The sequence below is a fragment of the Spea bombifrons genome, chromosome 1 (assembly GCF_027358695.1).
Source record: "Spea bombifrons isolate aSpeBom1 chromosome 1, aSpeBom1.2.pri, whole genome shotgun sequence".
Classification (NCBI taxonomy): Eukaryota; Metazoa; Chordata; class Amphibia; order Anura; family Pelobatidae; genus Spea; species Spea bombifrons.
The window spans coordinates 104071839-104098223 of record NC_071087.1 but is presented as its reverse complement, the minus strand read 5'-3'; the positions used below and the strand labels follow the sequence as shown (position 1 = coordinate 104098223).

Below are 26385 nucleotides of genomic sequence, written 5' to 3'. Positions count from 1 at the left end.
ACCATGACCTTTTTTTTTTTTTTTATTTATGACCTACCTGTCTACAAGGTTATTCATAAGTGGATAGGTATGAAGATATTTGCAGTTCATTCATGCAAATCAGTTTTGTCTAAATAGTCTAAAAAGTGCTCTTTATCCAATGGTATTTTTCCAGCAAAAGGGTTAAACAATAGTTGCGTTTTGTACGCCTTTTTATACCTCACAGTAATGTTTTCAAGAGCCTCAGCCTTTTACATCTTTCACATCTTATTATCTTGGGCACTTATATGTTTTTGCTTTATTACATAGCCAAGAGATATGAAACAGATTTGCCAATTGCACTATATAAAAGCAACCCAAAATAGAAATCCAATCAATACTGAAAAGCTCAGAGGAAGGTCGCCTAAGGCAACATATCCCCGTGTAGCCATCATGAGAGATAAAATGAATCCAAAAATATTTATGGCAACAACTGTAAAGACATAGTAACATCCCCCAAATAATATCATTGTGTGCAGCGGCTTAACATGTTTTGTACATAGGTACTTTATCAAATGCAAGTTGAAAAGGCTGTCTACAGGGTGGTGAGATGGGTTAATATGCAGAATGAATGCAGGACCGTCTGTCTTCTATTTTCTCACATGTGACTTCAGGTCTACAGTATAAGACTGAAAATATGTGGTAAATCCTCCAAATTATTGAGTTTAGGTGTTTCAGTCACACCCATTGCTAATAGGTGCACAAAATCCATCAGATAGGCATGCCATCTCAATAGACAAACATTGCCAATAGAAAGGGTCATACTGAAGAGCTTAGTAAATGTGGCACTGTCATAGGGTGCCAGCTTTGCCAAGAGTCAGTTCAGTACATTTCTGTCCTACTAGATCTGCCCCAGTTTACTATAAATGTTATTATTATAACGTAGAAGTATCTAGGAGTAACAACAGCTCAGCTATGAAGAGTGGGTTTTTTTGCTGGTCCTCTGTATTAGTACCCACTACAGAGTTCCAAAGTGCTTCTAGAAGCAGCATCAGCACAAGCATCAGGAGCTTCATGAAATGGGTTCCCATGGCTTAGCAGCTGGACACAATCCGAAGATCGCTATGGACAATGCCAAGCATCTGCTTGAGTGGTGTAAAGCACACCACCACTGGACTCTAGAGCAGTGGAAACGTTATCTGAAGTGATGAATCACACTTCATTTTCCTATTCCTAGTTGGAATGCGTATTGCAAGACCAGGCCTTATTATCTAACAGCAGTGCCTGCTGTCATAAATGCTGCTTTTGCTGAATGGGAACAAATGCCCACAGACACACTCCAAAACTTTGTGGAAAGCCTTCCCCGAAGAGTGCAGGGTGTTATGGCCGCAAAGGGGGAACACCTGCATATTAATGCCCATGGTTTTGGGATTGGATGTCCAACATGTTCATACAGGTGTGATGGTCAGGTGTCCACATATTTGGTTTTTTTTCCTTGAGTAGCATGAATAGCATGTTTGGTTCCAAAAAAATGTAAACACAAACGATAATTCCTCATTCCTCCTTGAGCAGTCATATTTGGCAGCTTTTTTGCAGCTGAGTACAGATACTCTTTTAATAATGTACAAAAATCTACATGAAAAAGATGTTGCAATTCCCTGAGTAATCAAATGTTTTTTTAATCAGGAAAACACTTCCTACTTACTTGAATGATCCCTGCCTTTATAGGGAAAATAGCCAAGTGACTTATTTAACAACGTGTAAAAGAGTGAACAATTACTGTATGTTGTTTAAAGGGTGGAGCAAGTCAGCAAGCTACAGACTAGGAGTGGCTGCAGCCAGGTACACCTCTGTACTCAATGAAGAAGAACACTTTTATTGTGAGGACATTCCCAACCTGCTGCTACAGAGCTGCCTGGTGAGACATGGACTTGACTTCCTTGGGGAATAATGGTTTCACCAACTCTGCCTTTCAGGTATGTCACCTTTGCCCCTTATAAAAAATATATATTGTTTTGCTAGAAAATATTATGAATGTCATGTGAAGTGTATGGAAAAGGGGTAACCACCCAGGAGCTCTCTGGGTAAAGCAGAACTACAACTTCTGCGATTCTCTGTCAACATATAGTCATCTGTAAATCATAGGAGTTAAAGTTTTGCAAGAGCTACAGAAAAGCACGTTGGCAACCCATGATCCAGCAGAACATATGAAAGTTTACACATATATAATTCAATTACTGAATTACAGAATGTAATTAATTCAACAACTGATCGGAGCATTGCAAGGACAGGAATGATTTAGCATTCAATTCAATACGAAATAGCCAGGCCACAGTAGATCTAGAATGGGTGCCAAAGTCCTTTGTTGTTTTCAAGCAAACACTTAGTTGTTGTGGCATGTATGTTTAGGCACAGATTATCCAATAGGCTAAATGTGTAAAGAGACTGGCTTGCCCCATAATGTTTATATTATTTGCTTGAATTCTCAGGTGACACATAATGTGTGCAAGTGCAATGTTAAAACCTCCTATGATTCTCATACAGAGTCAGTCACCTCCTGTACAAATATACACTGGGGTTTCTTAACCTGTTGTATGTGTGCCCCAAGGTGTACTTGTTTTGGAGTAAGGGTTATCCAGTGTTTTCTTAGAATGAGGAGTCATTGGTGCTTGCTAAGAAGCTTTGATATATGGGGTACCTGTAGACCAAAAGGTTCATGTGGACTCGGAAAAGGTTGAAAAACAGTAATTTGTATAACTTTTATTGTGTGGATTCATTACAAAAAACCTTGTCAGCATTACAGGTGGGATGCATTGGTTTATTTTCAAAGCAATGAGATTTAATAGTTATCATTAAATTAAAATACAGAGGAAAAGATTTAATGACTTGAGTAAAACTATTGGTATATTCATTACTGCTCATGGTACTGGGTTGCCGGCAGAGATGTATCTACCTCTGGCACTGCCCAAGTCCTGACCCAGGGCAGCGCCCACACCACGTTCTCCATCCTTCAACAGAGTGCCAGGATATGAAGTCATCACATGAATATGAAGTCTTAAGGTGTGCTGTGCCAAAAGGGCGATCTACCCCCTGCCTTTGTGATGGGGTACTGCCACAACCTAAACGTCGCTCGTTGCAGGGTATTTTATGGGGAGTACATGAAATGTACTTATTTAATAGTCAGTGGCCACAAGGGTAACCTATATTAGGTCTGGACCAGTTGTAAATATAAATATAAATGCATCAGTCATGTATTACATTATTAAAATTACATTATTTTATGCCAAGCTTTATAAGACATATTCAGTGGTAATGAACGTATAACATTTTTACATATGGGCAAGCTTCCTGAAGATGAGACCAAGAACTGATTAAGGTTAAAATGGGCAGACAAGACAGGCTGCACGGTCCTTATCTGCCATCATATTCTGTGTTTCTATATATCAGCATTCTTATATGAAAAATAAAAAAAATATCTCAAGAGCAGCACAAATCTGCAGTATATTACATGTTATAATGTAACATTTCATAAAACTAAGGCTGATAAAATATTAGCATTTTCAACATTCCATATTTCTTTCTGGTGTTTGCAATATCAGAAATCTCAAGGTTTTCTGTATGTAAGAGCACTTAGGAAGGATTCTTGAGACAACTGGGTTTATTGAATAAAGAAAAATGTATATTGTCGAACGGCATGTTCTTTATTTTTTCTCACATGACAACATGTTCTGCTCAATGAAAAAAACTATGGTTGGTTGCATTAAATTTAAAGGTGCTATTCCACTTACTCTGCTGAATTTAACAGTTTTATAACTAAAACCATAATTCGTAGTGCCTTTGAACGTCAGTTAAAATGTTGTTGTAAAGTTAAAATCTTTTTTTTATTTATTTATTTTGAATGAATGAATATCAGGTTGTCCTCCAGCTGGTATAGAACCACAACTCCCATGACTCTTTGCCATTATATATACCCAGCCAGAAAGTGACTGTGGTACATGGGGTTTTGGCTCAGTGACACAAGCTGTGGTATCCACGCACCCCTCCAAAAAGTCAAGAAATAGAAGAATTTCCTGGAACGTAGGACAAGCTGATATTGAATATAAAGTGCATGCTAAACAGCTACAATGTTTTGAGTGCAGGGCACTGAATGTTATCTACAGAAGTGCTTACCGAGTTTTGTAATGCAGTACTTTTTTGTCATTCTTGTTAAGTAATCTATCTTCTACAAATAAAACAGCATGGTTAAAAAATGACCAAAGAGAAAGCTGGAATAATCGCCACACATAACATTTTAAAGGCTGTGTTTCTTAAAACAAGTGGTAAACCACAAACACATAGTGAGGGATATGTATAACTGATTCTAGTACAAAAAAAAGTGGTCTTATCACCACAGCAACCAACAGAATGGCCCATCTAGAAGGACTATTGCATTGGTTACTATGGCGACAAGAGCCCTTTACAAATGTATACCAGAATATTTTTTTTATATACACACTCTCAACACTGTGTGAAGTGCAGTACTTTTAAGATTTCTAAGATCATACATGCTATGGGTTTGAAAGCATACTATGTTACTTAGAAAATTGATTGGACTTCTATATTTTTGTCTCACATGACAGATTTAGTTTAATGCTCAAGCATATTTGGAGTTTAGGCCATGTAAAGTACAGCCTCGTTGGGTTTCTTGTGATTACATTCTTAAAACTTTCCAACTAGGTACAGAGAAACTCGGCCTTGCATGACATAATTAACTTACCTTAAAATAAATTAGAATAATAGACCAAACTATGAGGTTCCACAGATAATATTATTAAACCTCAATAGTTCCCTGGAAGACACCGCATGAGTGTGTAACCAGCGGTAATATGCATGGCATTGGGAAGAACATTTCCTTAATAAAAGATAATAATAATAAATAATGATTGATACATTATGATTATACTGAGAAACTGACAAACTTGAGGTTCTTTCTGTAGTACATGGGATATACACTGGTTTTCCAGTACATGCGTACATATGTATTTTGTTATGTGGGTAATTTGTAATGTATAGCAATCGGCGGCTGCTCACAAGTGTAAGCATTTGAGTGTGTAAGCATAAGCGTTCAGCAGGCACGTTTGGTAAGAAATGCATCGCATGTAGTTGCTTTTAGAAACTTGGAAACTCTCCCACAACAAGGATGGTCCTGTGTGGAGTCACCATTCACGTTTCAGTACAGAACAAATTGGGTAATCTTTGAGATGTTGTAAGGCGTAATGTTGCACGTGCCAAGTTTTTTTAAAACTAATCTCTTAGAGTCAGTCTTGAGTCTGAATGTTGCTCTATTCTGACTTAGTTCTTTATTATCCTCAAAATACTAAATAATATACTACCAACATACATTCGTCAACAATATCATGTGTGTATTAGATAAATACATAACAGCCATGTGTTTCTAGAAATGATAACCGAGACAGGATCGGGTGTTGTAATTGAATTGTAAATAGACATTGCTTTAATGTCCATCATCCTAACTAAAGGTGTCAGCAGGGAGCAGGAAGAATGGGTGATTGTGAAAGTTTCTGGGAAAGTCATTCAATTATGCAATAGGTAGTATGGGGATATATGAATCATAGTCATAATTTTGAATCAGATTTAGTCACTTTTGCGATCGCCGTTCTAATCCAGCTAATAGTGTTAGAATAGAAAAATGTATATATCAGTCATATGTCTGGGTGCAACATATCATTTGAAGAGAGAATATATATATATATATATATATATATATATTTATTTTGTTTAAGTTTTCTATGTAACCATTATACTTTCTGATCCAACAGGATGATGATTCCACAGATAACAAGGATAAGAACCACGCCATTAGAAATGGAAGTTATAAAGGAGATGCTGTGGTTATTGGTCAGGTAATAACATTAACACACATCAACATAACTAACATGCCATGGATTTCATTTTTGTATCAGCAGATAGCTAAGAATGCAGGGTATTGGAAATATGTATTACAGTAGTAAGGTGATATTAAAATGTCAGCTACTGTAGCTGCTGCTTCCTTGTTCTATCTGAATATTGAATGTCTTTTTTTCTTCTTCTAGTTTGACATGTCTGATGGTAGTATGGCTGCTCCAGCTAAATGGAATTCAGATGAAACCCTTTCTGAAAAGAAAAGGTAGGATTGTATGATTTAATATGGCACGTATGGGGTTATGTAGAAGTGCTCTGGGGAAAATTTAAATAATGGTCATGTGGCCAGGGCAACCTATGGAATGTTTATTTTGATTGGACGTACCAAGCTCTTTTAACTTGTTATGAAACTCTGATAATAAAATAGGTGATTGCTAAATACTTACAAAGGTTCATGATCAGTATATGGATGGTAGCAAGATGTCACAGGCAGGGATGTATTTATGTTGGGTGCTGGCCTAGGCTTAACTCAGGACAATGCCTCCAGCCCCTACATCCCCAGCTGCCATCTTTTGTTCTGTGTGTCAAGGTATGATGTCATCCACACTGTAAATGGCCCCAGTGGGGTGATCAGAGATCTCCATTATAATGGGCCCATTGAGTAGCGAGGCACCAATTCTCTCTCAGTTTTAGCTGTGACTCCCTGGACCTGCCCCTAGGCCTAAGCCACAATACATCACTGGTCACAGGTTGTTCCATTCACAGGACACTCTGTTATCTAATTGCAAAAACGCCAAATCAGCCACCATGAAAACCGGAAGCATTACTATAGGACTTTTGGCAGTTGTACGTCTGGAACTGCTCTGTGCTTCCAGCTATGGGGCTCTATACTAACATACATCAACAAATAACAGAAAGATTTTTATAGTATAATGTCCCTTAAACTCACAAGGCTCTATCTACGAGACTTGCGTGACAGGTGCCTCGCTGTCTGTGACCTAAATTTCATGTTTATAAATGGCTCATTATCATACAAATCAGGTGTGAACCTGTCACAAACTGTTACGTAGGTTCTTTGATTCACAGAGCATCATAACATCATGTAGATACAATTAATTAAAGAAACCAATCACATTCACTATTCTGTTACTTTCATTGTAATTGCACATCTGTTGGCAAAGTAAAAACATGACCTTCAGTTGTTTGAATCCGTAATGCAGAGGACATTATGAAGAGGAAATAAACTATTGAGCTAAATGGACATCATCTTGTGAATTGGTATCCACATTAATCAGACTGAATGCTTTATTTCAAATTGGGCATTTACAAGGTTAAGTGAAACTCACTGAAGACCAGTAAGGTACCACAAACATCTGCTGAAACTGTTTATGGTAGAACCATCACAGATTAAAATATATTTAAATGTACTGAATTTAGATATATTGTGTTTTAAGATATGCCCTTAAAAAACTGATAAGCAGACAATGTGATTTTGGTGCTACATACTGCTTTGTACAATAGTTTCAGCCACATTGGTATAATGCTACTTTTTAACGCACCCTTCATTTACTTTACCTTAAAAAAAGAGTTAGAGTCTTTTTAATAAATTCTCAGCTATATCATATTATTTTAATTATGATTGGTTGAGAGACCTCTGGGACTATACGTTCTTTATTATTTTAGCGCTAACTCATGGCAGTATGTCACTTTAATTATGGCTTTCCTTTTTATTTTCTTACACAGTTTCTTGGAAAAGATATACAATGCAGTATGTGGTTTCTACAGAAAGCACAAAACCATAATCAGACATATAATCTACGGTATTCTGTTAGCAGGTGAGTTGAAAATGTTATATCATTATCTACTTACAGATTGAAAAGAAAGTGACCTAGCAAATATTTTCTTAATAAGAAAGTCAATAGTGTGAAGATACAAGAATATGTATAATACTAGTTTCCTGTTAGCAAACCTGGGTACTCCAGATTTCTCCATAGGCTCTAGAAATAAGAACTGATTACTGGTCAATGGGAGTCAATGGAATGATGTTAGCCCCACTTCCTTCCCAGGTCTTGCCACAATCCTGCCCCCCCAGCCCCCTTATATGCTTTAATTCCCTGCCCCTACCAATGACTACCCCCCTCAATAACCTGAAAAACACCTCCTTTCTGCCTCCCATTAAGGAACACCAGAGATGGATTTCTGGGAAGCTACACCAAGTTTTCCAAGTTTTTGGATTACTATTCAGTTACTTTCTGGTAAAGCATTTTAACAGTGATAAATCAATTTTATATTATTAGGCATATTTGGTCTCCTTCTAGCCCTAAGGATCTGTTCCTCAGCCCTAGCACTAACATTCATTCTAAGTAGGCAATTGTCCAATACAGTTATGAATTAGGGTATTATCGAGTCTGCAGTCAAACGTGACGGCATCCATCAACCACTTGGACCGTTGCTTTAGGTCAAATATAATGTTTGTTGCCAAGGTCCCACCCAATTGAGCTGGAGATAGAAGTGATTAAAGTAACTCGATGCCAACAGGGAATCTGTATAACTTGGCAGAGCTATGTCTATTGAGCCATTCCTAGCCAAATTAGGCACATCAATTTTGCAGGTAGGTGCAATTGAGGATAACATGTAGAAAAGAAAGAGGAGACAGGACATGGTGATGCAATTATATGACTGACATGACAAAACTAAGTTAAACCAGGGTAGACCCCTTTTACATTAATATATAAAATGTTTGATGTAATATAATTAAAGTTATTAAAATATGTACACTTAACCATAAATAAATCTATGTGTTTATAAAGAGCATTTCATTCCAGTGGATAACTGAAAGGGTATGTCTCTAATAGGTTTTCTGGCAATGGTGATTGCAGCCTGCGCTCTGAACTTCAAAAGGGCTTTAGCACTCTTTGTGCTAACAGTCCTAGCCATATTTTTTGTGTGCTGGGATTTATTCATGGACAGATATGAAGGGAAAATTGTCAAGTGCTTTTCTCCCGTCGGGACGTTTTTCAAGAAGCAGTGGTTTTGGATGAAATGGTGAGTTAGGATAACTTGTAACATTCTTAATAGCCTAAGAGGTATGCTTCCACTTTATGTGTGTCGTTACAATACACTTTGTGACTTTGTGAGCTATCAGTAGATATTATATATATATATATATAGATATATATATATATATATATATATATATATATATTATATATATATATACAGTAGATATTTTATATATATATATATATATTGTGACAGTGTAAACCCCAGGGAGATGCTTAGTGTGGCATTTGGGTACAGGTGCTATCCAGATCGTAAATATGGGTCCCTGGGGTGGAGCAATTGGAGAGCAGGGTGGGCCAATGCTCCATTTCCCCATTTTGTGGAAATTCCATGCCGGGTTTTCCAGGCGGCAAGAAGTCCACAGGATCCGGTCCGGGATTCCTATGGGGCCGGCATCAGGCACAGGTGCTGGACATTAAAAACCCCTGGAGCCTGATACTCAGGGAGACTGTTGGGGGAAGATGAGGTTCCCTGTGCTCCCAGGGCAAGGAGAGGCCCTGAAGAAGACAATCCCTGAGCAAAGTGAGGCAATACCTGCCTGGACATTTTGTGTGTTGTTTGGGGGAGGTTTTCCAGAGCCTGGCGTAGCTGGGTCTGACTGGGAGGTTGAGGTAGTGGGTGATTAGGCTGGTCAGTTTAGACCAGCATAGTTAAGTTAGAGAGGGCTCCAATTGGGAGCTAGGTTTTATTTTTATGATTTGGTTTTGGGGTTTAAGCGGTTAAAATAAAGTGCTGTTTTGTTCAAAGCTGCTGTTCCTGACTCTGATTGCCCTAGAGGACCCCTAAAAGAGACATGTATGGCCCGCATGCTATAGGGTTTGTCACAATATATATATATATATATATATATATTTCTCAGAAATGTATCTCTTTAAGCAAGTTAACCCACTAACATTTAAAAATATAAACCGCCAACAGAGGCAGTCTGATACCAATGTATAATGATAGAAACACAGTAAAGGAAAAATATAGAAAAAGTATGACCAAAACAGTTTTCTCATTCTGGCCCTATCATCATGTAAAAAATGTGTGGGCTCTCTTACAGTTTGGAGTAATTTAACTCCTCCCCCAGCTGCCTCTACCAAAATCATGAAGCATACCACACTATTATTAGTGTAGTGTAGTGTTGTCATGAGGACAACCCAAAATGCTTCTAGCGTCTGTAAAACAACATGTTATTTGGAATTTGATTTGTGCAAGTTATGCTTCATATTCATCTAGATCAGTTATTCTCTTTGTTATGCTTTAGGGTGATTTGGATAAGTCTCATTGTTGGGATTATTTGCTGGCTTATTTTTGACACTGCAAAAATGGGAGCCAATCAGCTGATATCATTTGGTGGACTTGTGATGTACATTCTCTTAATGCTCATATTCTCTAAGCATCCGACTAAGGTAAGTGCAGTATGGAACAATATGCAAGACCTATTCCTTTTGATTGTTTCTTAGTCAGAACTTAACCACATGATTGTTCTATATAGTATATCACTTGCATACCTCCCAACAGTCACTGTCCCCGTAAATCACAGCCTTTTGCGGGCAGCGGGGAGCAGGATCGTTCCTGACCAGCACAAGGAGCTTTAAAACTAATAAAAGTCTGTGTTGGTTCAGTACAAACATCCATTGCAGCTCCCAAGTTGACTCTTTGCAACACTACTATCTTGAAGTGGCTAACCAGGGAAGGTGGGCTGGTGCCCATGCCTCTTACCCACTTCTGGGGCTAGTCCCCCTCGCCTTTCGCCACACCATCAGCACAAGTGTCATGATTTGGACAATGGTCATGCATCTGAAAATATTTCAGTCATTGTCATACATGCTTCCTGAGTACCTAAATAAGGTTACTTTTTCTTCATTTTTACGATATCTATCTTTTTACTTAGACCCATGTCTAGCACACAAAATATTGCTTTCGGTTTCTGTTTTAGATTGCGAATGTTAACGTGTAGTAAAATGGGCCTCCAATGCATAGTACATAATACAAAAATAATTATTTTGACCTTCTATACGGCTTACACGTATAGATTAAGCTGGGTTTTCTTATGTTAGGTAATAGTATTTTTGCATCTGTCAATATAAAAGTAATTTGGGACACCTATATATTTTAGGCATGTCAACTGAGGCACAGGACAAGCTACTGTGTCCCTGACCTATAAAACCAATGGAAAAAAAAGCTATAGATATGCATGTTAATGTTATTGTTAATTTTCTATTCTTCCATCATTGTGATAGTGCTACATAATCTCCCTGTGCTCTATAAATAAAATTTAGTAATAATAAAATATGCATATACACAGGACAAATAGTGCCATGTGAAGTTTGCATAGCTTGGTTTTTTTGGTGTTTTTCACTCTCTGCTTTGTTCAAGTTGGTGGCAATCTTTGATCTGTGGGCTGCTGGATTAATACTGTATTTAATCTATATGCAACCAATTAGAAAAACAACATTTTGATAACAGTTTACTTTGTAGGTACATTGGCGGCAGGTATTCTGGGGCATTGGACTTCAGTTCTTGTTGGGCCTTGTTATTTTAAGAACAAAACCAGGATTTGATGCATTTGATTGGCTTGGTATACAAGTGCAGGTGAGTTTTAGGATATTTTTTTAATTCATGTAATAAATGAAACACATTTATTGTTATGTCATGTTATGGCCGTTTCCACCTACATATATCTATATATATAGATAATTTAGACATTTAGAAGTTATGGGTCCCTGGGGTGAAGCATTTGGAGTATTATAGCAAACTGGTTGCCCAAGCCAGGTTCGTATGATTCAGTACAGGACATTGATGAAGCCTGTATCAGGCACAGGTGCTGGGCATGAAAACCCCCCTGTAGCCTAACAATCACTGAGACTGTTGTAAGAGAAGAAGTTCTTCATTGCTCCCAGGGCAAGGAGAGGCTCCGAAGAAGATCCCAAAGCCAAGTGTGGCATACCTGCCTGGACCTGTGTATTTTGTGTGGGGGAGGTTTTCCAGTACCTGGCTTAGCTGGGTCCGGTAGGGAAGTGAAGCAGTTGGGCTGGCCAGCAAAGTAAAAGCTTTCCAAGGCTAGGCTTTTATTTTATGATTTTGTTTTGGGGTGTTTGATTTGTACACTTGCAGATAAATCATACAGTTTGCTCTAAATCGGTGTTCCTGAGTCTTATTACCCTAGGGAACATGCTTCAGATCCCTAAAACTACAGTTCCTACCTTACTTGTGCTGGCTGTCGTTAAACTGCCAACAGCACCCGGTGCGGCTCTGTCCAAAGGACAGACCTCCCTTGTTGCGATCACATTAAGGCGATGTCCTTCTGGTCTCAGTCCAACAATAAGTGAACTGCCAGCCTCTGGGGGAACGGCTTGTCATATCTCCACCAACCAAAACCCCCCATACACACAGCAGGCTTTCCATATGATGTCCTGGTAGTAAAAGGGCCCCAAGCACTGCTCAGTGGTCTTTTTGCAGAACATACTGGCCAATAAGGAAAAAGCCCATATCCAGATCCCAAAAGTCTTTTTCTGTAATGGTACTTTTCCATATCCCTTTCTGATTCTTTCAACTCCTTATCTGGAGGAGGCACACCTTCCTGAGGAAAGAGAGAGAATATCTCTTTTCCACATTTTCTCCTTAATTTCTTGTAAGGAAACCAGAGGACCTGAAAGTACATGTATGCGGGCCCATGGGCTACCTCTGCTGCCGGGGGGTCACTCCCCATAGTCCGCTCTGGTGTCTGTACACATACAATACCCACTGCAGGCAGTGCTTCAGGGGCTTCAGGGGCAGGCACCGCCGCAATGTCTGTGCTCCATGCCCTGGGTTCTCACCGGAGGAACCGCAGACCATACTCATATGGCCATCTGCACCAGGCAACGCCTGCACACCCCGTGGCCAGCCAGGTACCCAAGCTGGTCCAATAAGCCCTGCACAACCGGCAGCAGCCCCACTAACGCCTGGCCTGTGACTTGAGGTTTACCACCCCCACAAACTAACTGCAACTGCCCTGCTGCACCTGCACTGCTCCATGGCACAGTTGAGCCATTGAGGAAACTAGCAAGAGAGATTGCGCAGCATCCCAGTCACCCTGGATCTAAATGCCAAATGGAGCCAGGTGTAGATCATGAGAGGCCTGCGAACAAGGAACATATGTATTTCTGGACCTACCTCCCCTTGAGATAGTAGGCCTAATCCAAGAACATAGCAAAAGTGGCTTAGTTGATAAGGCAGGGACGGAGGGGGAGGACTGTCAGGCCTCTCATCACTCTTAGATGACCCACTCAGCACTGGCCAGCTGCTGCCACCTGATCACTAGAGGTAAGCCCTCTGTTTTTTTGCCCTGAGGGCCACTCACCATGCTGGATGCCACTGTATTGTTTCTGCTACTGTTGTAGTTAAATGCAATCAATTCATCAATTTCCTCATATAGTAAAGCGAATGTCCTCAGTAACGTTTCGAAGACCTGTGCTGAGTAATAAGGGTGAATTGTTTTTAAAGGACAAGGGTGTGAACAGGTTACCAGGACAGTATGAGTTTTAACACATTCATTGACTCATGCTCTGCAAATTAAGACAACCGACCGGTTTGGTTGATCAAATTAATGCAGTTTATGCTGTAACAACAATACAGAATATATCATTGTACAAGTCAAGACTGGTGGCACCTCCCTAAAATAATTTATTGGTTTTGAGTGTACTTATTCTCCTTTGGATTCTCTTGTATGTGTGTTCAATTAAACCGAACATTGCTCAAAATGTATCTTTATGTGCGTAAGCACATTTTACTTGTACTATATGGATACACTATTTTTTTTCTTACATGGGATATAGGTTATTGTTCCCATTTGTTTGTCTCAGTTTCTAATCCTGTATCTTACTGAACTTTAACTTGAATTCTTCCTGTGTGTCATGAAAGCACAAAATAAATAGTGTTAGAAAGATCACTTACACCTTTAAACCTCAATGAGCCAATATGCTTACTTATATGTAATTAAAAGTAATTGCATGTACAAGATTCCAAAAACTAAGCGCAGAAAATCAAAACTGGTTTGGGAACCATGGATAAAAACTTTTGTATATACAAATCTAGTAACATTTTACCCCTGGCAATACATAACAAGTTTAACAGGAAAATCTAGTTATGTATGATCCCTGCCATTTACCTACGAAGACAACAATAAAACAATCTAGTTTTTAATAATTATATAATGACCTGCATAATAAAATATTGTGAAATTTATTTAAATTTGGTATTACCGTATTTGCTCGATTATAAGACGACCCCCCAAAATCTGAATATTAATTTATGAAAAAAAGAAAAAGCCTGAATATATGTCGCTTGAGCGGAGGTTGTCTACGCGAAACGCGTAGCCCGGACTAAGTCTGACTTTTGCCAGGTGGGACACTGGTGAAAGCACCCCATCTGTCGTAGCAGTAGCTGAGTATAAAAACATAACTCAAGCATATCTTTACGGTGAACTTAAAGACACAAAACAGAGCAAGAATTCAGCGCATTCTCAGCGAATACTATTAAAAAAACCATCAATCTAAGGCATAAATATTGAGGATTTTTTCATACTATATGGCCGTATATTGCTTAGCTCGCCACTACATCAAAGTACCCCAAGTTTGGCAAGTCCTATCTAATTTTACATGGCTATATTGCTTACCAAGGAGCTGAATCAGTGGGACTGCGCTGCATTTGAACTCAATGAGACTCCTCTGGACACCATTAATAAAGCATCTGTGTGGCAGAGGTGCATAGGTATCTGATTATTTATGGACTCAGGAGAGGTTGCTCAGTTATTAAACGTTGCATCCTACTGATACAATGTTTAAGGAGAACATTGTCACATTCTGTATTTACATTTTGTGAAGTTTTTATTTAAGCTGCATGCCCTTGCATGTGACTCACAAAATTTAAAGTTGCAGGCAAATTGAAAACATCTTGTATGTTTAGACATATGTGATCAAGTGTATCATTCTTAATTGGACCCCTCAATCTCTTAGTGAATATACCCAAGTAATTATTCCCACAGCATTGTTGTCATTTTTTTTCAAAAATAAAAACACTAGCCATGCTATTGCCATTATAGCTTCTGAGTAAATTTGTTGTACTTTAACAGTAGAACACCAGCTAGAGTAATTCTTAGTACAAGGGTGTTTTTAAGTTCATTTAATTGAAACCACCACCTGACTGTGAAGTGTGGAATTACCTGTATGACCAAGAACATCATTAAAAATAATTAAGGTATTACAAAACAAACACGGTGGAGCTAAATTAATAAAATATAATTGCCTAGAGCCAGCACATCACTAACTGTAAATTAAGGTATGGTAGAGTTTATATAACAAAATTAATATGTCACCATTTTTTTCAGACATTCCTGGAGTATGCAGACACTGGATCCAAATTTGTGTTTGGAGAAAAATATGTTGACCACTTTTTTGCCTTTAAGGTAAAACAATTAAAGTTACTGGTACTTTTTTTGTACAAATTGTCTCATCTAACATTTAACCTCATTGTTTAAATGAACAATCCAATGTTATTCTGAAACTCCAGAATGTGGCTCTGAGGGACTAGGCAGCTTTTGTACACCTTAATGAACTTTTTGTTTTCTTTTTTATGGGGTTCAGACTTTTTCAGTAGTATATACCAATTAATCCACATTCAATACACCATGATTGTTTGAGCAATCGTAGTAAAGGATGTATAGATTTTTCTAATGAACCAATGATTGCAATATCTCATATCCAATAATGTCACTACCAATTATTCAGCTGAATAGGGCATGGCCTTAAGGCCATGAAGGCTGAAGGCTGTTGTAGCCATTACTATTACGCAGACTCCTTGCAAGCTTTTCCCCCTACGGCCAAAGCATGCCACAGCTCCCAAAACTAGGTTCAGATACTTGCTAGTCACAGCTAACACAACTCTGACAAAATAGAGGTATAAAGAAACAGTATCAAAGAGTAGGTAAATGAGACTCTGGCCCCAATGATGACTGGTAAGGGCAGCATCTCTCTATGTAGATATTTTAATTAGACCCCAACCAATAGCATAGAGGTTTAAGAATACCATCCATGGGCTAAACATGGACTGAAAGTCATGTACCATTTCATATTGGCTATTGAGAAGCCCATTACTTACTGAGTTATATAGTGCCATCATGCACAATTTATTTGTAAAAGGGTGTAATTTATTGCATCAAGTAAACCTAATTAACTTACAACAGTTACTTGTTGGGTAATGATCAGTGGCGTAACACTCCACCTAGAGTGAGAGGTCTGGGGTAGTGATCCTTCTGCAACAAAAATCAAGGGCAGATAGCCTTATTGGGTGATCAGACTCTCCAGTTCATCGCTGTGCAATAAACCAATTCAGAAGATCTCTCCCTGTAACTGGCCAATTTGCTCTATGAAAGTCTATGCCTAGCCGTAACAGCCTCCATAGTACAGTGCATCTGCCACAACAATTCCTTCTGAGGTGGAGCACTGAGATATGACATCATATTACGGCACTTCACAGCAAGGATGGTGGCCATGGAGAAAAGTTCTGGGGGTAGGGGCTGTATGGATATGTCGATATCATGGATATGTGGAATTTCCTATTTTAATTTTCTTTATACAATTTAGGTTCTTCCTATTGTGATATTCTTCAGCACGGTTATGTCAATGCTTTATCACATTGGCTTCATGCAATGGCTCATTAAAAAGGTAAGCATGCACTTCTCTGTCCTATTACCATTTCAGAGAAAGACTACATATATGGCGTATGGTGTGCAGGATAGAAAATTGCCAGGAAAGCCAAATAGATGGAGGAAGGAAGGGGTTTGATAGAAACAATTAAATGCATTAAATAATAATACAAAGTACAACAGTTAAGTATATTCCAAAAAAGGAAAAATGTTAAGACAAACGCGATAGTCTAAAACTGGAGGATCAGAGTTTTAGATGTTTGACTTCACTAAGAGAGTGACAGATAAGTGGAACAGCCTTTTAGCAAAAGCAGACACTGTTAATCCACGTCAATACCCTACAGAAAAAAAATACTGCAGTTCCCCTCCTCCTCTGTGAGCTGACTTTCCAAGCAGCTGATTGGCTTGAAGCAGGAAAGCTCTTCCATTGATTCCATACATGCATGCACCCAGGAGGTTCTCATTTGACTCCCCCGCGATGCTCACTGCGCAAGCACTGGGGCTGACTGGCGGTAAGCATATGACGTGCCAGGAAAATAGCTCTGAACACATGTATATGGGGGATTCTGTCGATTCTCGGTGGTCATTCCATGCCAGCTGTCTGTATCTATAATATACACGTTCAAATGTAAAACCCTTTGTCTATCAATGTTACAGTGAGGCTGAAAAACTGACAAGTGTCATTGCAGGTATAGCCAATTCTTAGACTTGATGGCCCCCAACACTTGCATCATGCTATTCCCATTGTTAGACCATTGAATATTGCTTTTCATACAAATGACCCTTCAAATCAGCATTAGGCTAGGTTTCCATTTGGTTTTTTTTTTTGCTAAAAACGCCCATAAAAACGCCAATAGCGCCACCTGGCGTTTTTTTAGTGAAAAACGCAGCAGCCAGATGTTAGCTGTTCTTCAATAGGAAATCGCAAAATGCCATTTCCACTTGGCGTTTTTCTGTTTGGCGTTTTTTCAGTCCTCTTTGGCGTTTTTCTGCTTTTTTGGGCTCTGTGGCAGTTTTTCAAAACTGCAGCATGTTGACACGCGTTTTTTGCAAGGAAATCTTGGCGTTTTTCTCCAATAGAAGTCTATGGGAGAGAAAAAACGCCATGAAAAAGCCATGTGGGTTTATTGCCTTGGCGTTTTTTATGGCGTTTTTTCCACAGTTACAATGCAGAGGATGGACCCAGTATCTGTGTGTCCTACGAGAAATAGGCTGAAAACAAACAGTTTCACACAAAACAAAGTCCTGGACTGGTTCATATTGAATTTTACACCATTTGGAACAAACATGCCATTACAAACAAACATACCCAACACATCAACTGGATCCTGCGTGCCAAAAGCAACAGCAAACAATTTGCACCATCATTTGGGGCCAATCTTCCCAGAGGAGCAGACATTCGAAATAAAGCATGCCTTACAAACCACAGAAAAGAGACAAAAGGGTCCGCCGGGGCGTTTAAGTAGAACTCTACCAAGTAAATGACATCAGGAGAGGGCAGATACTTGCCATTTATCCTAATCCCTTTTAGCTGAAACTTCTAACTTGTAAAGGCTGGAAAAACTGCCTAAGGTCAAAAAAAGCAATTTCCACAGAAAGGCTAAAACGCCAGAAAAAACGCCAAAGCGCAGGTAAATGCAGTGGCAGTTTTCTTGGAGTTTTTCCTGGCCTTTTTCATCAAGAAAAAAACGCCGGACAAAAACCCAAGTGGAAACCTAGCCTTACTATCTTTCCTGTGTTATATGTTTAGCATGATAAGTTGCATGTGACATATAGTATCCATTCTCCAAAAAAGTAATTCAATGGGGGCATTACCATCTATTGGTTCATAACCCTATAACATGGCTTTATATAGTATAAATCATTATTATTGTAAGGATGTGCTGTTCAGTATAAAAGATCACTCTTATTCCTATTGTATTGCAGTTTATAATATCTTTTGTTAATGTTACTCACATAATAATAATAATAATAATAATAATAATAATAATATTTAGAACTTTACAGAGCAATATCTGATAGAATTATTTTCTAGGTTGAATGTTTTAATTATATGGTTGATTTTTGAAAGGTTGGTTGGATCATGCAAATCACCATGGCAACAACTCCTACTGAGTCACTGGTTGCAGCTGGGAACATATTTGTTGGACAGGTAATGTTTTTATATTGATTTAAGAGGAAGTAAAATGTATTGATTTATATTTATTTTGAATTAAATATATTGATGTATTTTTGTTCACTGGGAAATAAGTACTTTGCGCATGCAAAGATCCAAATCATGTCTCATTCCTTCTAATAAATGCTTATTCACTAAAACTCTACACATTCAGTAATCCCCAACTGACTGTTCAATCAACAGCAACTGATCTATATTGCATTCCATTCAAATGGATTTGCATCAACATCAATTTTCGTATCAGTTTTCAAGAATTGTTTGTTGAATGGTGGCTTGCAAATGAATGCAGGGTTTGTACAATTCCCACTCAAGTTACACCATTAACTTAACTGCCAATATGATCTTTAGTAAACATGACAAGTTCTAAGCATTTAAGGACCCAAAAAGGCAAAGTGGTTTATCTCAAAAACTTGAATTATGAATTATGCACAAACTGTTCCTGCTAACCTTAAACATGTCTATCACATGTGACATATATGATTGCAAATTGGTCACAGGATAACCCCTTAGTGATGGCTTAATGTGACACTATTATATGTGGTAACCTTGCTTCCACCTTCAAAAGCGAGTTCTCAGACAAATAGGGGAGAAAGCTGCTCATCAGTCAGTGACCGATGGTGTAAGAAAAAACAAGAACACCATCCAATATCTGAATGTAACTGTGGTAACATAAAAAAGTCTGCATGCTAGAACGTGATTTATAGCTAGATCATCTTGTTAGTATATGATTTAGACATTTTGCACATTTGATCTAGGAGTGGTGTTCTGAGGTTGTGGGAAAGACTTGGAGCCATTGAGAAATTGGTCAAATTCCCATGAATAAAATAAATGTTTACAGTATTCTTCATTTAAACCACTAGCTTGAACTACTTCATGTACAAAATGCACATATGACAAAAGATATGTAAACACTTCTATGATTGTGCATACTATTTTGAATTGCAAGTGTTAAGTTTGATGACAGTAGCCTCACTAGTCCTCAAAGCCTGGTCTGTATAGCCTGGATTAGGTATGGCTGCAGAAATGAAATCTGGCTTGGTCTGTCCATATATTCAGATTTTGGCCTCTGGAAAAAGTGGACCCTAGGAAAAGCGTAGTGACTTGAAAAAATATACCCAAAAGGGAACCTTTAACATGTTATTATCCAATTTTATACGTGTTAAAAGATGTATTTTACCAATAATGAAAGTTAAAAAAAAATGCATCCATCTGGGACATCTCATGGGATATACAATACTTATTGATATATTCCGTTCATCCAATGTGTTTATCATGTAGAACCTTTGTTAGTGGAACCCTCTGTATTGATCCATTCCCCTTTTCCTTTGTTCATACATGGTTATATCATTATTCAATACTTTATTATTTTAATCATTTGAATTTGTTTTTGTTGGTTTTAGACAGAATCTCCTCTTTTGATACGACCATACTTAAAAGACTTAACAAAGTCTGAAATTCATGCAGTTATGACAGCAGGCTTCGCTACAATTGCAGGAAGTGTTCTAGGAGCATACATTTCTTTTGGAGTGAGTACAGACATCAAACGCTGTCTTTACGAACAGCCATTGGAACTCAGTAAGAACGTTGCAAGTTGTTCTTGTGTCACTACCTGATAACAAGCTTTTAAAATGTAATGTTTTAAAATGTAGATTTGTTGCTTAATGGGTTATTTTGTCTAAATACAGCAATTGTAACAAGTACAATTTAAATCAATGTCATTCGTTTTCTCTTTCAATTACTAGCTGATGTATATTGTATGTTTTTTTTAAGGTCAATGAAGTATCAAATGTCTATCCATTTTTTCATTGTGAAATTGCAGGTATCGTCTTCCCACTTGCTAACAGCCTCTGTGATGTCCGCCCCAGCAGCACTGGCTGTGGGAAAGCTTTTTTGGCCAGAAACAGAACCTGTACGAGTCAATATGCAAAGTGGACTTAAGCTGGAGAAAGGGCAAGTAGATCTACTGTCAAACGTTTTCCAAGAATCATGGGAAAATAGGTCAAAACCAGGCGTCCATCTACATATTGGCAGCACTGGTATAATGAATTGCTGTACTATATTAAGCACTTTACAGGAGGGTAATGCAGAGCTTACATTTTATGTGAACATTAAAGTCCATTTTGCAAAATATATTGTTTGGTCTCCAAAAAAACACAGATTCATATGAAATTGTTTTGTAATATTGAGCCCTGATATGAAACATTATCCAATATAGTACCTCAATCTCCAAGTGGAGATATAATGCATACTTCAACGTACCCAGCTACTAAATCTTGACCGCTCTGTACACTAATTGTGTCCATAAAGTCTACAGACCCACCCATTTCCATCATATTCCATGCCACGGACACTGGTATCCTTGTATGGACACTTTGCCTATCCCTGGTTTATGTATTATACCGTCTGTTTGTGCTTCCATCTCTTACATATTATATTTTACTGCCATCAGGGATGCTCGAAATATATTAGAAGCTGCAAGTCAAGGTGCTTCTGCCTCTATTCCTCTGGTGGCGAACATAGCAGTAAACCTGATGGCCTTCCTTTCACTCTTGGCTTTCTTCAATGCAGTCCTTTCTTGGCTAGGAAATATGTTTGACTATCCACAGTTAAGTTTTGAGGTACGTATTAGTCTGCTGCCAATAAAGCAAGTTACTTGTATTCAATTTATAAATGAGGTTTTATGCATCAACCCAACTGAACAATTGTTTTCTACTTTAGAATTATTTTTATCTTAATGTGTTACTGACGTATGTGCATAGAATTGCCTGTTCCCATAATTTCTTCTCATAATCTACTCTATTCAATTTTGTATAAACATTGATGCCATGCATGGCTGCTCTTAGGCAAGGGCAAGTTGGGTGCTGCTGATTAGCGCTCTCTCTCCCATATGTTCCTGGGGTCTGCATAGTTGAGTTATGCAGTTAAGCTGTGATGTCATATCCCAGCACTACTTTCCTTTCAGTGATGCAGAGACCATGACAAGCGAAAGAAGGACAAAAAAGCCCCGTGAACCCTTAGAGCAAACATGCATCTCAGGGAATCAATAGTCCTGCTTCTCCCACTAGATATACACTTACTAAAAAAATGATCAAATTGTTTTGTATAAAAACTGATTCCAGAACAAGTATAGAAGCCAGTTGAATGCCAGTTGAATGGACCCATTACATCAGTTGTTACGGCAAAACAACTGCTTTTCAAACTTTTTGTCCAAAATTACTTTTCACATATAACTCCCAGGATGTGAAGATCAACAGAATAAAACAGTATGTCTACAAGCATGTAAAGATATATGTGGCTTCATACCAGTCATATTTTTTCTTGTTCATAAATTGTTGGCACTATATAAACAAAAGATAATAGTATTATTATTAGTATTTATAATAATAATAATGACCCATTGAAGCACTGATTGGACTGGCTGTGGCAGAGTGGGTTACCCACATACTAGAGGAGTCTATTGTTAATCAACCCCTTTTATAGAGTGTACTACACATTATTCTTTCAGTCTCTATATTTACAAAGGTGTTATTAACATAGGTTTGTCTTAGTCTGTCAATTCTCATCTTGTCATACCCCTTGAATATATGTATTGTATCAAGCGCTGCGTAAATTGTTGGCGCTATATAAATAAAAGATAATAATAATAATAGGTGTTCTTTACTAATTATGGGTTAATCATATCAGGAAAGGGAATGCTGTAATTGGTATTTGTTAATTTCATACTTCTTCATCAAATAGATTTAAGCCAAGGCAGGCAACTAAAACAACCAAAAATTATAGCAGTCCCTTTTAGTTAGTCTAACGTGCCGCATTATTCTACTGAACATTAGATAATCTTATGTTCCCACTTTTAAGGTTCTGGTTACAAATAATTACATCTAATTATTAGCCAACATTCAATCCTTCTAATGGCCAGAAAGGGGGCTTTGTCCTTCATTCTCATCGTTTCAAATGGAACAATACTAAAAAGCTCCATTATGAAATCTAAATTGCATATAATGTAAGAGAGTTACAGGTAAATATAATTTACTAGAATCATTTTACAAATAGTGTCTACTCCATAGGAAATATTTTCTGCTTGTTCTCCAATGGAAAAAGTTAAACTTAAATATATTATTTAAACAATAACAACTAAACTGATTAGGTTAGAAATGTTTATTCTGTTTAAGCTGGGGTCTGTTATTTGTTCCACTTACTTTGCTGAATGTAACACTTTTTAAACAGTACCCCAGTATAAACAGTATTCATTCATAGAGGATTAGGTTATAAAAAGCATCGCAATTTATCTATTCACAGAAATTACATTGACATCTGATAGACTTAATGTTTAACTCTTGGCAGCAACTCAAGCCAAGTTGACTGACAGCTCTTCAATCATTTTTTTGTGAATTTACAAGTTTTTGTTGAGGTAACTTTTGAGTTACCATTCAAGTTATCCCTTTCAATTGATCAACAACTTGTACCTTAGTTAACTAGTTTGTGAACCTGTCCTCAATGACCACCAACAAATTTAGGGATTGTCCATTTTTATTTCAAGAGGAACTGACATAAAACCAGGACTATTGTTGGTCCATGAGGACTAAGAGGAGAACTATAAGATGACAGATGTCTTTTTTTGTAAAATAACAGTCCCATTTGAAAATGGTATACGTTTAATATGTAAAATTATATCTAACTATAATCAAATAACTTTATTGATCAGGTAATATGCTCATATGTCTTCATGCCATTTTCATTTGTGATGGGAGTGGACTGGGAAGACAGTTTCATAGTCGGAAAACTTATCGGATACAAGACATTTTTTAATGAGTTTGTGGCTTATGAATACCTGGCTGGTCTGATCACAAAGCGGAAAGAAGGTGGACCCCTCTACATAGATGGAATCAAACAATTTATGTCGGTATGTATTGCAGATTTGTTTTTTCCCTTTTATGTTTATCTGTATTTGGTATTTGTTGAACTATTTATTTCATTCAGGAAGGTTAAGAAATAAAAAAAAAAAGTCAGAAGCATCTCAAACAATTCTTAGTTCACTCAGTATTACAGTAAAAAGACATCCTTCATGTATCACATTGGACATATAGGATAGTTCAGATCCAAAATTCAAGGTGAATCCCTGTGTTTTACAGACCCGGCAACCCTGCAGCAGGTTCTTTGATGCTAAATTAATTTTTCTGGAATCTTAAATTGAAATCCATATCAACTCAATAAGGGTATCTTGTTAAGCTTTGCCCATTCATTGTGCGTTTAACCGATTTTATTCTGCATTTAGTTAAAACTAATTGGGTTTATTGTGTCTGCTCAAACAGGTTCGTTCTGAAACAATTGCAACGTACGCCTTATGTGGATTCGCAAACTTTGGCTCTTTAGGAATTACTATTGGAGGATTAAGTAGGGTTGATATTATTTTTTTTGTGTGCATTTACTTATTTACCTATGAATGTATACTTTTTATCATTCTATACTTATGGTGATTTTGTGCTGTTGTTAGGAAACAGATTTCCCATTTGGCATATTATGCATGTGTGCAATACTTTAGAGCTGCTTTAGCAGGAGAGAGTTTGGAAGCCTTACATGCTTTAGCTAATCCTTTGTGTAAATGACAGTAGGGAACATTTAAACATAAACAAACAAAGAAAAAAGAATAAAAATGATCTCTGCTTTGAGAGCAATAAATTGCTTCTAATATACATGTTATATAATATATGTATGCCTTTGCTGTGCAAATATAACTTCATTAAAGTGAGAGTTGACAAAGTTATGGTTTTAGTTCCATCACCTCGCTGTCAATTATAGCTGTCTAGGGCCAACAGTAGCACATTTCTCCAGTAGGATGAAGGATCGACCTGGCCCGATATAATGCATAATTTAACATGTGAAGAGACTATGATCTTGATGACTTAACTATACATTATACATGGCTAATCAAGCTCTTCCTGCAGCAGACTCTTCCTTCATAATGTATAGTGAAGTCAAGGAGCTCAACACTCCCACAAGCTCCTCTGTCAATTCTCCCTTTAGTGAAGAGACCACAGCGTGCAGTGATAGGACCACAGTGCAAATCCCAGAATGCACTGCCCTTGTTTATGCACAACCAGTTTTCACAGTCAGCTTTATCAGCCACTTCTCAATTTCTTGTAACATAACCCGTTAACGAAAACCATGAAAAATGTAAAAAAAAATTTTTGCACAGTAAAATCAGAATTTCTGTCATAAAATACTTTGTCCTTTCTATTATCAGCCTCAATGGCTCCAAGCCGAAAAGGGGACATTGCAGGAGGTGCCATCAGAGCTATGATTGCTGGCACGGTAGCCTGTTTCATGACTGCTTGCATTGCAGGTACTCTATATTTGCATATTCATTTAATGCATGGATAGCTTGATATTGCATTTGGAAATTGATAAAAAAAAAAAAAGGTCAGTGTTGATAATCAGCTATTAGATTTCTAATACTATTGTGGTCAATAGTAGTTTTTTAAATTTTTTGGACAGTTTCAGTTATGAAATACAAATGTTGAGGAATCTCGTGAATGTAACTAACACGTTACTACCTGATTTTTTTTAGGAATATTAACTCCACCGGTTTTACAAAACACGTGCCAAGACATCTTAGAAAATGCTTTTATCAATTCAACAAGTTTACCAACTAAATCACCAGAAATAGCTGACTGTTGCCTGGACCTCTATAAATGGTTTGTATATCTATATATATATATATATTTCTCTGCAATAGCCTAATATATATATTATCTATATGTCTGTGCTTTACTGAGAGATAAGCAGTGTTCCATACTAGTTAATAGTAAATACCAATTTCAGAATTGTGACCTTTCAAGAAGAGTGAGTTAATTCATGTCCTCTCTTTGCATGTTACTTGTCTATTGAGGTGAAAATATTGATGATCACATTGTTTACATTCTTCTTTGTAGGGCAGTCGCTGGAAGTCCAGGAAATGTTTCCATCGGAGGAAATTACAGCATTGGTGCATTAACCGGTTGCTGCCGTTTGACAGAATCTACATCTTTTAATTGCAGCTGGTTGTTACCATAAGTTTAAGTTGATTGTGGAAAGGAAATAAGATGTTGTAGACAGTATTATCAAAGTGCTCATATGGGTATGAGCACTCCTTCTCAGAGCCACTACAATGGATTTCTTTAGAACCAATTATGTCATCAAATAAATGTTTGGCTGGCTGGTTCAGACCTTATCTAAACCAGGTCTGACAGGCCCAAACTACATTGGCAGTTTAAGATACAATTGGCCCCTTGGCAGGGTACCAACTCAGGGCCCCAATCCCTGCATTATTATTTGATAGAATATAGGGACTGCAATGAGTAGCCACAACATGTTAAATACACAGTAGATGTATATTTTGTAATGGAGTATGTCAGTTTCATTTTTCATTGTGTACAGTGCAAAAACATGTTTTAGAAGAAAAAAGCATATATGCAGATAAATAATTTGGCTGAAATTTGAAAGCCACAACAATTTCCTTCAAAATACTTTTATATGTGTTTTTTTATATATTGTGCGTCATGTAATAAACTTGTTAAGTGGTAAAATTTCTTGCTTTATACTTACTATCAAAAGAATGAAACATGGTATGTGTATCAAA

At 37.6% G+C, this 26385-nt stretch overlaps 1 protein-coding gene across 1 annotated transcript; it reads left to right on the top strand.

Moving 5' to 3' along the window:
• Positions 1 to 1700: 1700 nt before the first annotated feature.
• SLC28A3 (solute carrier family 28 member 3) lies at positions 1701 to 25831 on the top strand. Its single transcript, XM_053467237.1, has 18 exons — positions 1701 to 1934; positions 5778 to 5861; positions 6051 to 6124; positions 7603 to 7694; positions 8715 to 8904; positions 10172 to 10316; positions 11389 to 11502; positions 15278 to 15355; positions 16533 to 16613; positions 18666 to 18746; positions 20171 to 20296; positions 20590 to 20720; positions 21220 to 21388; positions 23473 to 23670; positions 24080 to 24161; positions 25012 to 25110; positions 25336 to 25462; positions 25700 to 25831. The coding sequence occupies exons 1-18, from the start codon at positions 1884 to 1886 to the stop codon at positions 25818 to 25820; spliced, it is 2043 nt and encodes a 680-aa protein (XP_053323212.1). The 5' UTR covers positions 1701 to 1883; the 3' UTR covers positions 25821 to 25831.
• Positions 25832 to 26385: the final 554 nt, after the last annotated feature.